General features: G+C 49.6%; 1 protein-coding gene across 1 annotated transcript in view; it reads left to right on the top strand.

Annotated features, from left to right (window-relative positions):
* LOC146789062 (intraflagellar transport protein 70A) overlaps positions 1 to 15,542 on the top strand; it is a 276,982-nt gene that overhangs the window by 85,663 nt on the left and 175,777 nt on the right. Inside the window, exon 4 of the mRNA XM_085629969.1 lies at positions 4,629 to 4,685. Within this exon, the coding sequence (XP_085486095.1) occupies positions 4,629 to 4,685 (57 nt within the window). The remainder of the gene's footprint in view (positions 1 to 4,628; positions 4,686 to 15,542) is intronic.

Raw genomic sequence — 15,542 nt, 5'->3', positions numbered from 1 at the left:
TACACGAGGACATATTCATTTTTTCGTAGGCACTTGGAGATTAGGGGAAGTGCGCAGAATCACAGGATGTTAAGCCTGGGACAACATTGGAACCTGGGGCTCCCGGCCACGGACGGTGCACAGATGTTCCTTCTCTCCACCCTTTTAACCCTTTCCAACCCCTCGCTGCTTCCCAGGGAACAGCATGTTAAATGTGAAATGTACAATGAAAAAGTTCCATTGATGCAGCGGGCCTGCAGTTTGAGGATTTAAAAAAAATTGTATATAGCGTTAACTCGACACGAAGGTATTAGAGCGCTTTAAATGAGCTCCAGTGACGTTACACGAGGACATATTCATTTTCTCGTAGGCACTTGGTGATTAGGGGAAGTGCGCAGAATCACAGAATGTTAAGCCAAGGACAACATTGGAACCTGGGGCTCCCGGCCACGGGACGGTGCACACATGTTCCTTCTCTCCACCCTTTTAACCCTTTCCAACCCCTCGCTGCTTCCCAGGGAACAGCATGTTAAATGTGAAATGTACAATGCAAAAAGTTCCATTGATGCAGTGGTCCTGCAGTTTCAGGATTGTTTTTTAAATTGTATATGGCGTTAACTCGACACAAAGGTATTGGAGCGCTTTAAATGAGCTCCAGTGACGTTACACGAGGACATATTCATTTTCTCGTAGGCACTTGGAGATTAAGGGAAGTGCGCAGAATCACAGAATGTTAAGCCAAGGAAAACATTGGAACCTGTGACTCTCGGCTCTCTCAAACATTCACATAGCCAATGGGACCTTACAAATGTTTCGCCATACAACAGTTCATAATATTGCACCAAGGATATTATACTGCATAACTAAATACTTATAAGGTCCCAAAAGCAAAACCTATTGCTATATACAATAAGACCTGATAAGTGTTTAGTTATCCAGCACAATATCCTTAGTGCAACAACATCAATTGTTGCACCGCTAAAAACTTATAAGGTCCCAAAGGCGAGACCTATTGGCTATGCCAATGCTTGTTTACTCTGGAAAGATGAATTGGCTGAAAGTTTATTTGTACAAAACCATATGACCTCCTTTTTTGCTCCATTCACATGCATCCCGGCTTTCGTGCCCTTCAGGTAACCCATAAAATGCTTCTATTGCTGGTGAAAGCCGTCATCCAATTCCAGGACAATCTGCGTATCATCTACATTAGGCTTGAAATAAATGACCCAATCTCGATTATTGCGAGTATGAGCAGAGATAGATGCTAAAAAGGCAGCGGGAGCAGTGGGGAGCTTCCGTTTAATCGAAGGGCTGAGATACAGATGTTTATAACCTAAATGTAGTTATTCATTGCCGGTGGATACTATTTTTGAGTTAAGATGGTGCCATCTCTTTGCCATCTAACTTTGCAAGTGTAGTATGTCTTTCTAGGAAAATGAAAGAGTCTACTGTATCTGTAATTGCAGACCGGTTCAACTACATTAAGCCTCTGTCACAAAGTATGGAAAAGACATTTCATTGTTGTTCACCCATAAGACCATGCAGATGTTGGTTTAAATGCACCTACTTAGTTACTACAGTTTAGAGCATTTTACGGATCAGAGCTAATCCTGCAAAAAGGTGATGGGTACTTTAAACCTCCATGTCCATGGTTGTTTTCTTCATAAAAGGGCTATAGTAGAGCATTAGAGAGATCGCCACTGTAATTATGAGATTTGCTGGAAACACAACTGATCTGTTTACTTTCACCCAGGTATTTCGGCTGACTTTCACCCAGATATTTCGGCTGTGAATGTCTGGGTCAAAGTTTAGTACAAATTCATGATTTACCAGTGGAATCTGATTCAGAATTACCAATGTTCACGATGATTCCACATTTCTCATGGTTCAGACCAGTGAATTTGCTATATTTTCTGCAGCCCTGAAGTTAACGGAACCCTCAGTATCAATAAATCTGTAGGTGCGGAATAGGCACTCCCCCATCTGATGCACTCGCAATGAGGCCCTTGGTATTTATTGTTGGCTAAATTGCTGACTACAAAAGCAGGCGTCCTGGTTATTTTACCTGTTAAAAATAGGATCTTTTACAGAGGCTAGGAGAACTACATGCATGGGTGGTGCTAGGGGCGATTCATATTCCAATATTGGGCGGTACAAGTCTCCACATCTCTCCAATTCACACATTCTTTACTGTCCCTTCCATGTATGTGTTTGGGTGACCTGCAGCATGACATACAAAAGACAGGATTAATTATACCTCATTTTTAGGAAGTATTGCTCCAGCAAAGTCGTACAGAATATCTGTAGTGCTTGCAAGGGACTAAACTCGTGAACAGTCCTTCTAATTTCACGACGAAGTCTAAAGAGCTCTGGTAAAAACTGTACTCACTGGAGCCCACCGTTGAGGATAAAAGGGTGGACATTGAATAGGCGTTCCTTGCTTTTCTTTAATTGCATAGGATCCAAGGGCATTGTTGTTGCAAGATTACAGCCTGAAGGAAGAGGCAAAGAGATGGACCGGGTGACAACAAAAAGTTACTATGCTAGCAGCCTGCATCTGGGAATACCTATTGCCACAATCTTAATCCTAATTATTACAGTAAGTATGTGCCCAATGTCAAGGCTACACTTTTGCACATCAACGGTGTGAGAGCTGCCAACTTGTTTGACTTTACAAATCTAACTGAAACCTCTGAGGGTTATTTGTTAGAAGGCAGGCATGGTGTTGCACCTAGACATCCAGAAGTGGGACTCTGACCTTCTATCTGCTGAGTTAAAGACTTAGATGGAAAAGCTGAGGAGCATGACGCATTTCCCATGGTGGCACAACCTCTAGTATGCCTTTGCAACTACAGCAGCTGAGCAGGGTTGTTTATTACTAAATAAGTTGAGCTCATGAATAATCCAAATTAAGATGATCACTAATTCTCTCTCTGGGAGTAGATGGACACTGGCCAATCATGATATAATGAGGTTCTTCACATAAATGATGTGTAGTTTCATGTCCCAAATAAAGCAGGATTGTTAAATGTTTTGACTTCCAATCTTGGCAAAACTTCTATCCCTTTAAAGTCATTTATGGACATTTAGTGTGTTTGGGATGCATGATCATTTCAAAAGCATGGGTACGTATTAATTGCTGAATACTGGAAATGTAAGCGTTCCTGTTTCTTAGAGGAGGGGCTCCTAAAATCACTCAGAAGAGAGAGGATTTGCAACCTCTTGCAGTACTCTGTCAATTACATTCTTAGCTGCATTTCAACTCAAGCCATCTGCCTTTTTTAGAATTGTACAAAACACGAAGAGAGCGAAAGAGCATAGTGCCGAGATAATTGAAACCCATTGATTGTTAATGTCTAAACATATCCCTGCTATGATCCTGCATAACATTATCCTAGCGGGTCATTCAGATTCCAGAAACTGTTGTGATAATCCATATATTGTTTGTGTTCCGGATAAGGCTACCCTTGCAGCTGATTCTCTTATTTTTGCATTAGGTCTTGGTTGAAAACCCTTTTTCTCAACCATTCAGTTAGTCCGGTAGTTCTCTTAATTAGACTGAGTAAATCTAGAATACAAAGGTATCCCCACAAGTTAGAATGTTAGAACGGGCATGTAGTTTCCTCAGCGGGGTGAGAACCAATAACAGACACAAACGGTTGCATTTTGAATTAATTGTTTATTGGCCAAGGTAAAGCTGGCGCTGAAGAGACCATCTCCAGATGCATATTATTTGTTTTGTTTTTATTTTGAAGATGCAATCGAGGCACCGTTGAACAAGCAAGTCATCCTGTGGTATCAGCTGAACATCCCTTTGATTTAATCATGCAAGGGTGCAGCCTGGCCCTCTATGAATACTATCAATAAGTGCTTAGGTGCAGTAGACGAGGTCCTGCCAACCTACCAAGCTGAACTCAAACCTATCAGCGTGCATGAAACCTTTCTTTTGCCCTATCAGTCTCTTCGCTCTCCATGAAATGAAATCATTCTCCTCACACATCCTTAATTAACAATTTTTCCATGCCTATTGAACTGTTTCCTGCTTCTTAGTGACAATTGCCATTCCTCCCCAGTGAACAGCAATTGTTGAACCCTGTTATATTGTCCAATCTTTACCCAGTTGATGTCCACACTCTGTTCTCAATCATTTTCACAAGGTAAATCTTTCATAAGCTCAGTTGCTACTTTTCTATATACCTATGTGTCTCATCGAGGAAGCGTGGTAATCTATGTGCCCTACATACTTTTGAAATTGATAATTTCAGCTTCTTGTCAGAAGTGTTCATGTTCATTTATACCAAACCAGGACTGTTTTTCGTTGAGCCAAGAGGACTGGATCAATTGCAAATTTTCAGGATAATCAGTTAAAATAAAATAAATATACTTACTACCGTGACAGTGGTTGCATTGATCTGATAAACAAAAGTTTATTAATATCACTGAATCTAGCGACACATTTTACCAAGTATTTGATTCATCAATTGTTCAAGTGTCTCCGATAGTACTGAAATAAGGTTAATACATCCTCAGATTGTCATGTGCTCCCTGCCTACATGCTCAACTACCTGGACGTACTTTGCACATTGCTGCGCGAACTGTTCCTTAGAAATTCAGAGAACACTTATTAATAACATTTCCTTTCCTTTCAGATGTTAAAATTGCAATCTGCAATAAAATATGGCGAAGAAGATCTTTCTGGTGCAAAGGTGATTTTTTTTAAATTAAGTTTTGTTCGTTGTATTCAGCCTGCAAATGTTAAGGAACAAAAAAAGGAAAATTATCCCCTAGACTACTTAAGTAGCATAATTTACATAAAAAGAACAAGAAAGACGCTTATTGGTGGTATTGCAGATGTATCCGTAGTAATATGTGGGAGCATTGAACTTAAGTGCTCTTGTGCTTTGCTGTTTCTAGTTTGGTGGAAATACATTTTTAATTACAATACTACAAATGGCCAGGTAGCGCAGTCTGACCACACTGTGTGAGGAGGAAGTGTGGTGTGATAGAAATAGTCAAATATCTCGAAGTCATGATTATTGTAAGAGAGGGTATCCTTTTGGTAGAGCAGTGGATGGTGATTATTGAATTGAATTGAAGTGCCTGTTTGCTAGTGTGGCGAGGCTGAAAACATGAACCCATTGTTTGGTGATGTGGAACTGCTGCATGAGATTCATGAAGAGAGAAGTTGTAGAGGGCAATAACACTGAATCTCCTAGATGTAGTCAGAGCTCGACACAAGTAAGCGTCAACAACATGAGATGATGAAGCTAAACGTACCAGGAAAGGGCCACTCGTTCGTAAAATAACTGGGCGGCTCCATAACCTTCTTTTCTGTTTGATAAAGGAGAGAAAGCTGAATAGATCCAGCATCCAGCAGGACATCCAGCAGGAAAACTGCGACAAATATAGATTTCTTCTGTGCATGAATGGGGCTTCTGCTAATACTATTAGAAGTCACAGGTTGGATGTCTGCAGCTACTCGGCTTTGTGCGTCTTTGTGAATCTACCCCGTTGCTCATCAGAAGTGTACATATAAGGTATAGGGCTGCTGAAGCATTTCTACCCTTAGGAAAAACATTTTTTGACCTCCTCAGACTTGAGTTTCCTTTGCAGTTTGTCTGGTCGGATTGTGCTCTCTTTACTCTCTTTGCTGGATTGTTTTTTCCTTCCAGCTGCAAGGTAAATCCGTAGGTTCCAGATCTTAGCCTGAAGTTCAGTGACTGTTACTCATGTGCTTGTCTCAGGATTTTCTTTTTAACTAGAGTAGGTTTGACTTTTGTACAAACTCTACATAATCTTCACTTATTTGTGCCTGGTGAAAGAGGCCATTGATAGGTATTGCCCGAGAGGGGTTTCACGGTATGTGCTGTATAGGCTGCCATGCAGTGAAGACACTGCTGCTCTTTCTCCCCAGTGTAATTTCCACCAGCACCACATGTATTATATGCTCAGTGGAAGTCACTAGCTGGGAATGTGGGATTCAGAAACAATGAACCATGCTATCACGGTCCTTCATTGCAGGCAGCATGAAGGTGGAGTGAGTCGGGGGCGCTGGAAGTAGGGCTGCGGGGAGTGCTGCCGCACCCACAAGTTAACTCTCTAGAAGTTCAGAAGGGGAATGAGCAATGAAATAGCCTTTAAGTTTAGTTATCTTGTTTAATTTGCTATGAATTCATTGAGAGAGGTCAAAGATTTATGCAATGCCTTTTGACATGGTGCTGCTTATTTACTTTCTTTTTCCTTGAAGGAGGGAATTTTTATAACATTAGCCAAGTGACAATCTTGCTGGAGCACATGACGTATGATCGGAAAGGCTGCAAGATGTTAAATGTTTTCTAGCGCACAACAACCTTTGTAAATTAACTTTACAACTATTTTAATCAATCAAAATACTTTATTTCGGCCACCAGGGCTATAAATGTACGTATGCAATACACAAAAGTATGATACAATACATTACATTAAAATACAATGCAATTTGTCATAAAAGATGTCGACTAAACATTTTTTTAAAAATTGGTATAAAAATGGATTAAACCATATTAGTACATGTAGGTACTGAACACAGTGAAAAGGGAGGGTTAAGAGGAAGGTAAAAGCTTTCTGCGCAGCGTCCACATGGCCCCAAGAAACTTAGCATAAGGTATAGCAAGAGATGAGCTACAATCTGCCCTCGGAATGCAAAGTGCGTCTAGCTGGCTATGCTGGCATAAACACCTTCAAGTGGGGGCTTACCAGTACTTGCGGGTACATGCGTAAGCGGGACAGTCAAAAAAGACATGCAGCACACTCTCAGACATGATGGAGCATAGAGGGCATAAATCGCTAGCCACGTAAGACCAGACTTGTGAAAAGTCTCAGCAGAAGAGTGCCCGTTCTGAACTGATAATACAACTTTCTGTCGCTGGGAGCAGTCACTTCGTCCCAATATGACTCAGCCAATCTGATCCTTAAAATCAAGAAATTCGTGGGATAATCTAGGAAGGTCAGGTCTTCTTAAAACTTTAGCCTCCTCAATTGCTGACCAATAAAGCCTTTTCAGGGCAAGTTTTGATGGAAAAGAAATGGGGGCTACATGTTTCCAAAGCTCAAAAGCCCCAATAAAGTGCAATAGCTTTTTAATATGCAAAAGCCTAGGGATTTTGGCGGAATGGCCTGCAGAGATGACATCCTGATGGGCAAAGGTATAATGTACAAGTTCGGGAGTAGACCATCCCCGCCTCCTATGTAACAGGGGCCGGAGACTGGCTTTGTCATATAGACTTCTTACATCCAAGTCCGAAAGGAGTGGTACCAGAAGAGTACTAACAGAAAGAGATGACAACTTGCTGTAGAATTTGTTTTCAGTAGTGGTTAATGTTTCAATGTTTGCATGCCCCCATAATGCAGCCCCATAAAGGGCTGACCCCAATGCCCTAGTCTCATATAAAGGAAGAGCTGGCCTCATAGATTTGTGGTAAGAGGCTTTGTACTCTTTGTGGACAGCCCTCGTTAGTTGCTTAAGTTTTAAAGTTTATTTGTCAAGTGGGGCTTCCAAGACATATTGTCGCTGAAGATGATACCCAAATAAGTAAAGCTGGGAACGATTTCTAAAGGTGCCCCCACAAGTTCTAGACACTTTTTGAAAGATTTGTGGGGGTTAAACGTCATTAACTTAGTTTTTGGTCATGTTGAGATGCAGACCCCTACCGACACAGAACTACTCAAAATGTGTCAAGAGTATTTGTTGGCCACTCGGGATCATGACGACCTAAAGGGTGTTGTCTGCGAATAATATTATTGGTGTTTTGACATTGGCCAAAGAGGGTGCATCTGCATCAACATGAGTTAAAAGGGAAACAATGAGGCGTGGCCAGGAACGTCAAGATGGCGGTCGCACCTTAGGTGTGCTCTGGACCCCTCCGTCATCCGTTATGCCATCCGCCGTCATCGGGATCCCCTTGAACCCCACATCGAATATCTTGCTGCCTGGGGGCCCCTGTGGCGTCTTATGTGGAAACGTGAGGAGATTTCCGAGCTGTGCGGGCCGCCCTGGTTTCCCGAACCCGCCGCACGTCATTCCTAAAATGGCGGCGTCCACCGGAGAAGTTCTCTGAATCCTTGCCGGCCCTGTGATCCTGGCCGGTCTTGCCTGCGGGCGGAGGCTCCTAGTGCCGCACATGCTGATTGAGAAACCTGGTTCCCCCTTGCGATGCCTTCCCCTGCTCTGTAGCGGTGGCGCGGCGGGGTTTCTCTCAGCCCGCCGGCCGTGAGCAGTGACCTGGTGGGGCTAGTGCGAGAGGCCTGGAAGTGCCTAGGCCATCCCTGCTGCCTTGAGGCCTGGATTACCACCGCGGGCCGCCTGCTGTGAACGGAGACCCTACGGAGCTTGTGAAGAGGCCCGGAGGTGACCGGATCATCCCTGCTGCCCCAAGGCCTAGGCTGGCGCCGCAGACGCCGTGGGCCATCATCCGGTAAGAGGCCTGCTGCGGGGGACCCGTGTGGAGGTGGGGAGCGGGGGCGCTGCTGTACCTGGGTCTGGGGCGAGGTTTCGGCCGTCGGTCGGGCGGCGGGGCAGGGGGAGGAGGCCCAGTGGTTGGCACGGCTCCTCTCCCCCCGCCTTCTCCCCCTCCCCCTCTCCCCGCGCGTCTGGTGATGCCCTGCAGTTGAGGAGGCCCTGCCCCTGCGCTCCGGTCTGCTGTCCTCCCCTTCCCGGGACCTGAGGGGTGTTAGGACTGCCGCAGCCGCAATTTCGGGCGGCGGTGACTCTTCAAGGGGCTAGAACCAATTAAACAGCCCTTCAGGACATATCAGCTGTTCTCATCAAGAACATTCTCAACAACAGCGAAGGGAACCTAAGGTCTAAACCAGACCATCACTGCCAGAGCATAGCTGGAGTGTCCAGTGCAATAGTACAAGCTCCTCCATACCTTCTGAAATTTTGAACCCTGTCTCTTCCACTTTACTACTTGGTCAACTGCGGCGAGGCGCGGATCCTGGGGCCCCCCTGTGATGGAGGCCCCTGCATTTCGGCCCCCTGCGGTGCTGCCGCAGTGTTGGCCGCCACATCGGTCGGCGGGGGCTGAGGCTGGTGATGGAGAGTGGCCCTCGGCGATGAGTGGTGATCTGGAGGAGGCGAGTGGCGGAACTGAGGAGCGGTGCCTCCGGGTGAGAGGGGGGTCCTGGGACAGTGGTGAGTGGAACCCCCCCGTGCGTCTGGCCTGCCCGCGCACCTTATGCGGGGAGGGGTGTCGCGGGTGGTCGGCCTGTCGCGCCCACCGCCTCGTCTGGCGTGAGTCTGCCCTCAGGGCCATACTACTTTGTGTCTTACCTGCTGGAGCTGCATCGCTAATCCTGCCTGGTGGAGGCCCGACGAGAGGGCGCCGCCTGCATTTGCTGCTGGGCTTCTGGAGAAGTGAAAAGCTTACGAAGGCCGCGTGGTGAGGCCTGCTTGCCCCTGTTTGATTTGGGGCCTGTACTGATACTGCGGGCCCCACCAGCAGTCAGTGGGGGCCTGCGGTGAGCTCCTGCGCCTTGGAGTGGAGGTGAGGAGTGGGGGTGCTGAGGCATCTGGGTTGGGGTGGAGGATTCGGGCGGCAGGCGGGTGCAGGGGGGCCCAGGTCAGCACGGCTTCCTTCTGCCCCGTCTCCTCCCCCTCTCCCCCGTTCCTGGTGCCCCTCTTGTGACCTGCGGCCGAGGTGGGCTGACCTGGCTGGACCTCCCCTTCCCGGGCCTGGCGCTGTCCGGTACCGTGCTTCCGTGATCACCTGTCGTGTTGGTCCCAGAACCGACACTATTCCAGCGGGTGCTGGGTGTGGTCTGGAGTGGGGTCCGGCCGGGAGGTCATTGAAAGCCCTATCCTTACTGGGGGCAGAGCATGGGCAGAACGGATAGATCTGCAAGGGTTCCCGCTACCCAGACCAAAATGGACCGCTTCACCACTCCGGAAGGGGGAGCTACCGGGGGAGTGGCTGGGCAGGAGGCTCCTCCGTCTGCTGAACTGGCCGCCATTCTCCAGGCCATCCACACATCCCAGACCTCAGTGGAAGGCAAAATCGCAGAAGTAAGGTTAGATATGACTCTCATCAGGCAAGATCTTCGCAACGCAAACGCCCGTATTAAAGAGACTGAGTCCAGGATCACCCTGTGGAGGACGACATGCAGCAACTCAAGGGGCAGGTGGCCCGTCTTCAGTCCCATACTCAGGAGTTGCATCGCCGGGCGGAGGATGCGGAAAACGGGTCTAGACGCAATAACCTCCGCTTGGTGGGCTTTCCGCAGGGAGAGGAACAAGGTAGTACAGTGGACTTCCTGGCGAGGTGGTTGAGATCTTGGGTCCCTGAGGGAGCCTTGTCTCCTTGGTTTGCGATTGAGCGGGCGCATCGGTCCCTGGCCCCTTGGCCAATTCCGGGCGCTCCTTCCCGCCCGATTATAATGAGGATTCTTAATTTCAAAGACCGAGACACTATCCTGTCTGAAGCCCGCAAGCAACAACGGGTCATCCACGAAAATTGTGCCATTATGATCTTCCCCGACTATACCCGCGAGGTCCAGGGCCAGCGGCGCTCCTTTGGGGAGGTCAAACAAAAGTTGAGGGCACTTAACATTCAGTATCTGCTCCTCTTCCCGGCTCGTCTGAGGGTGGTATTTGAGAACAAGACACTGTTCTTCGATAGCCCGACGGAGGCTTGGACCTGGGCGACGGAGGAGCCCCCCCTGCGGGCTGAGGGTTGTGTCATGAGCGGGGGGGATGCGGGGGCCGGGTTAGGCCGTTCCGCTCCCTCTGCTCCTCAGCCTCCATGCAATCGCTCCCGTAGGCGCCGTGACCGTAGGCGAGCTCACTCGGACTTCCCGCCGGGTCACACACAGCAGCCACCCCAGGTTGAGGAGGGAGCATCGAAGGGGAGGCGCTCAGGTTCATCTGGCTGACTGGACGACGGAGGTGCGGCGTCCCGGCCCTCCATGATTGACCTTCCGGACACAGACCTCTCCTGTAGCCCGATGCTGTTGAGGGACCCTGCTTGAACCGGTCTCTGCCCGCCGGGCCTTGCTGCGCGGCGGAGACGGCGCATTGTCTCTGATCTGTTTCTAACATCCCGATGGTCTATGTAAACATGCATCCGCTCACGAGGAGGGGTCCTCCGCGATTCCCCATTCCCTGGTTATAGTTTGGTTGTTCGCCCTGTGTACTGGGTGTTGTTTACTGGGGGTCGACAGATGCTTCTGTTCCTGAAGTGTGGGGTGGGGTGTGTGTGTGAGGGGGGTTGGGGAAGATTTTTCCTTGTACATTGTTCTGCTTTTTGTTGGTTTTTGTTTCAGCTATCACGGAATAACACAGCTTACAAGAGGGAGGGATGGGTGCGTCCCCGCAGTAAGTGATCGCACGCTCCACTGTAGGCTCCCAAGCGTGTCTGTACATCGAAAGCCGTGCGCTCTGCCTAGACCAGGACAGATAACTCTTCCCCTTTGGGCTCTCTCAACGTGTTGTCGTGGAATGTCAACGGTCTGTTGGATCAGCACAAACGTACAGTGGTTTTAAGGTACGCAAGCGTCTCCACATAGATATCCTCATGCTCCAAGAAATGCACCTCTTGGGTAACTGCTGCCCCTTCTTGGCCCGTTATGGCTACGATAGGGTATGGCACTCCGGCTTTTCCAGGGGCTCGCGAGGTGTTGCAATCCTTCTAAGGCGTACACTGCCCTTTGTCCTTTCCCAAGTGGTACACGACCCCCAAGGCTCATCTGTGAGTTTGTGGCTCGTTGGCCGGTACACCCCTCACTCTCATGTCGATATATGCCCCTCCCTCCGTGCTTGCACCCACACTTGCACACACTGCTTCCTTACTACATAACGCGCCCGCAGGCAACATGGTCATTGCGGGGGATTTTAATGCAGTCTTAGCCCCGGCCCTCGACACATCGGGACCCCCATCTGACGCTCGGGCGGCGAGTGCGAAACAACTGCGAAACTGGTCGGAGTCTCTGGGGCTTTGTGATGCATGGCGCACATGGCACCCACGCAGCATCCAATTTACACACACCTCCGCGGCTCACCACACCCAAGCGCGCATAGATGCGATCTTTGTCCCCGCGCCGACTGTTCGCTGATTGTTGATGTCCGTATCCTATCCAGAGGCATTTCCGACCACTCCCCGGTACTCCTTAGCTCAGGGGCCCCCCTCCCGCGGCCCACCAAACATGGAGGATGAATGCCTGGTTCCTCCAGGATAAAGAGTTCAGGAAGGAGATCTGGAAAGAGCTTATAAGATACTTTGATACCAACGAGGGATCGGTAGCCTCTCCAGGTACCCCGTGGGAGGTTGGGAAGGCGACCATAAGAGGTTCTGCAAGACAGTCACAGCTGCAGGAGATCTCTTCCAAGGAGGCGCAGGCGCCTCGCTTGGAACAGCTACTATCCACGTCCGAGGATGCCAGTCAGGCCAGACAATTGGCTCTCATCCGGGACGATATTAAGCAACTATCCCTGGATGCGGCCAAGCTCCTCTGGAGATCTTCGGTAGCAAGAGTCTACGGCTGGGGGGACAAGAACGGTACGATCTTGCACAGGTTGGCCACATATCCCAGGGCGAACCGCATCATCCCGGAGGGGGTGGACTCAGCTGGAGCGGTGCAATGCGATCCCGTGGCAATGGCAAATGCCTTTGCTGCATACTATCGGAAACTGAATGCTGCACAGACCCCCGGGCTGCCCGTTGCTGCTCTCCTTGACCGGGGAGGGGTGTGCCTCCCTAGGCTGGAGCCAGCAGCCCAGAAGGACCTAGAGCGCCCCATCTCCTTGAAGGAAATTGAGGAGGCGGTCACTCTGGTCTCCCCGGGCAAGACCCCGGGTCCAGACGGCCTTCCGCAGGAGTATTATGCCGCATACCGGGGCACCCTAGCGCCCCACCTAGCTAACTTATTTAAAGAAACCGTGGAAAGAGGTTTGTTTCTACCGGAGGAGGACATCGCCACCATCGTGGTTCTCCCGAAGTCCCAGCCTCCCTCCCGACTGTGTGCGGAGTATCGCCCCATATCACTCCTTAACACCGAAATTAAACTTTATGCCACCATTCTGGCCCAACGGCTGAAACCCTACTTGGCCTCATTGGTGCACCCGGATCAATGCGGGTTCATGCCTCAGCGGGGGACCCTCCACTGCCTCCGAAGGCTGCAGCTGGCTTTGGCAAATCGGCACCTGCTTACCCCATATTTGGCACATCTGTCCATAGACTTCGAAAAAGCTTTCTATTCGGTGGACTGGACATACCTACAGGGCGTGCTGACCGAGATGGGGTTTGGGCCACACTTCCGTTTGCTGGTCCAGGTCCTATATGCCCACACGAGAGCGCGAGTCTTGGTTAACGGGGTACTGTCGGAGGCCTTCCCCATCACCAGGGGCACTAGGCAGGGATATCCCCTTTCTCCGTTGCTGTTCGCCCTGGCGATGGAGCCCTTGGCGTCCCTGGTGCTGGGGCGGAAGACCGCCTCCGTGGATGGGAGTGGCCCAATACGGCCACGGACAAGATCGCATTATATGCGGACGATGTTCTTGTCTGCCTGTCCGATCCCGCCTCCTCCGGGCCACAGTGTCTCCGGATTCTGCATCCCTTCGAGCAGGCCTCAGGGTTGCGGCTAAACCCCGGGAAGTCAGTGTTGATCCCCCTTCATCTTTCTAGAGAGTGCTTCGATTGGCAGTCCACCATACCACTCCGGAGGCAGTCTTTTAAATATCTGGGGATCTGGTTCACCCTTGTTCCCGAGCTCGGCTGGTCCCTTAACGTGGCCCCGCTGGTTAAGAAGGCTAGGGAGGACCTCCTTAGATGGTAAACGCTGCCTCTGAATCCCCTGGGGAGCCCTGTTTAAAATGATGATCCTCCCCAGGTTCCTTTATGTCCTGCAGAACACCCCCTTCTGTTTCTCCAGGGCCTGGTTCAGGGAACTGGACACTCTAATCACCAAATTTCTCTGGAGCAGAGGGCGGGCCCGCGTGGCTCTGTCGGCGTGCCAGATTCCCTCCTACGATGGTGGCATGGGGATGACGCACCTGTATCTGTATTTCCTGGCGGTACGCCTCCTAGTAGTCCACGACTGGTTCAATGGGGGCTGGTCGGACCCAGCCTATAGGCTCGAACTGAACGAAATGGGGCTCGCGGACATCCAAGCCATGCTGTACGGGGAGCCCATTCTGACCCGGTTGCCTGAGGTGACGCGCTCTGTGTTGTTGGCCTGGCGGGCCTCGCTCCGCCACACGGGGTGGACGGGGAAGCTGACCCAATGTACTCCCCTGTGGCAGGGGCTTGGCTTCGGGAGGTTAGCGGGTTGCGGGGGTTTAGAACTTGGGACCTTATCGGTATCTCTCAGCTAGGGGATGTATGGACAGGGGTCCATATGTTGTCCTTTCAGGATCTCCAAACTCGCTACTCCCTACACTCATCCCAATTTTATAAATATTTGCAGTTGAGGCATGCTCTCCACATACATATCACAGGCAATACGAGGCTCCCCGAATACAGACCCACTGAGGCTCAGACAATGATGGGAGATTTGGGTAGGGGGGGGTCTCCTGCATTTACCGCACCCTAATTAACAACACTCCCACGTCCCTAGCCAAGTTGAGGGATCAATGGGTGGACTGGGTGGGCACCCTTGACGAGGTAGACTGGCGTGATGCCCTTATGACCCCCAGAATAGTCACCGTCTCCGCCAAACTCAAGTTGATTCAGCTATACTACTTGCATGCCGCATACCTCACCCCCCTGCGCCTGCATCGAGCGGGTTTGCTCCCAGACGCGTCATGTACCAGATGTAACCATGCTCCGGCCGACTTCTTCCATATGGTTTGGTTGTGCCCCCGCTTGGGGCAGTTCTGGGGATCCATTGAAGTGGAGCTAACGAAGGTATTGGGCTGGGAGGTTCCTCACGATCCACGTCACTCCTTGTTGGGGATCACCGATGGGCTGGATGGGTCCAGGAATGAGTAGCTGTTTTTCAGCACAGCTATGATGGTGGCTAAACGGGATATTGCGGCGGCCTGGATAAACCCCAATCCACCAACTCTAGAGAGGTTGCGACGAGGGGTAGACTGGTGTGCGACCCAAGAAAAAGCCCTCTACAAAACGAAGGGGTGCGTCAAGAAATATCGTAGAGTGTGGGGGAAGTGGTTGGGGAATGTGGATGGTCCTGATTAACCTGATTCCAAATTTCGCTTATGTAATTTAATGGGAATTGTGATTGGGGGGTACAGTGCTTGTGTGAATGAGTTTATAATTGTGATTTCTGTGTACTGGCTGAATTGTTTACATGTTTTAAAATCAATAAAAATTTGCTTATAAAAAAAAAAAGGGAAACAACATCGTTTGCATATAACGAAAATAGAGTAGAGGCCAGGATGCAGCCCTGTCTTACGCCTCTAGAAACTGTAATCTTGTCCGTAAAGTCATTCTGCCTTCCCCATCTTACACGTAAAAAATTATCCTTGTGGAGACGCGCTACCAGTGCCAGTAGATGTGATGGCATTTTCATATCTCCGAGTATTTGCCAAAGGCTGGAACGAGGCCGTAGATCAAAGGCCTCACGTAAATCAA

The sequence above is a fragment of the Triturus cristatus genome, chromosome 10 (genome assembly GCF_964204655.1).
Source record: "Triturus cristatus chromosome 10, aTriCri1.1, whole genome shotgun sequence".
Classification (NCBI taxonomy): Eukaryota; Metazoa; Chordata; class Amphibia; order Caudata; family Salamandridae; genus Triturus; species Triturus cristatus.
This window is presented reverse-complemented; position numbering and strand designations above follow the sequence as displayed.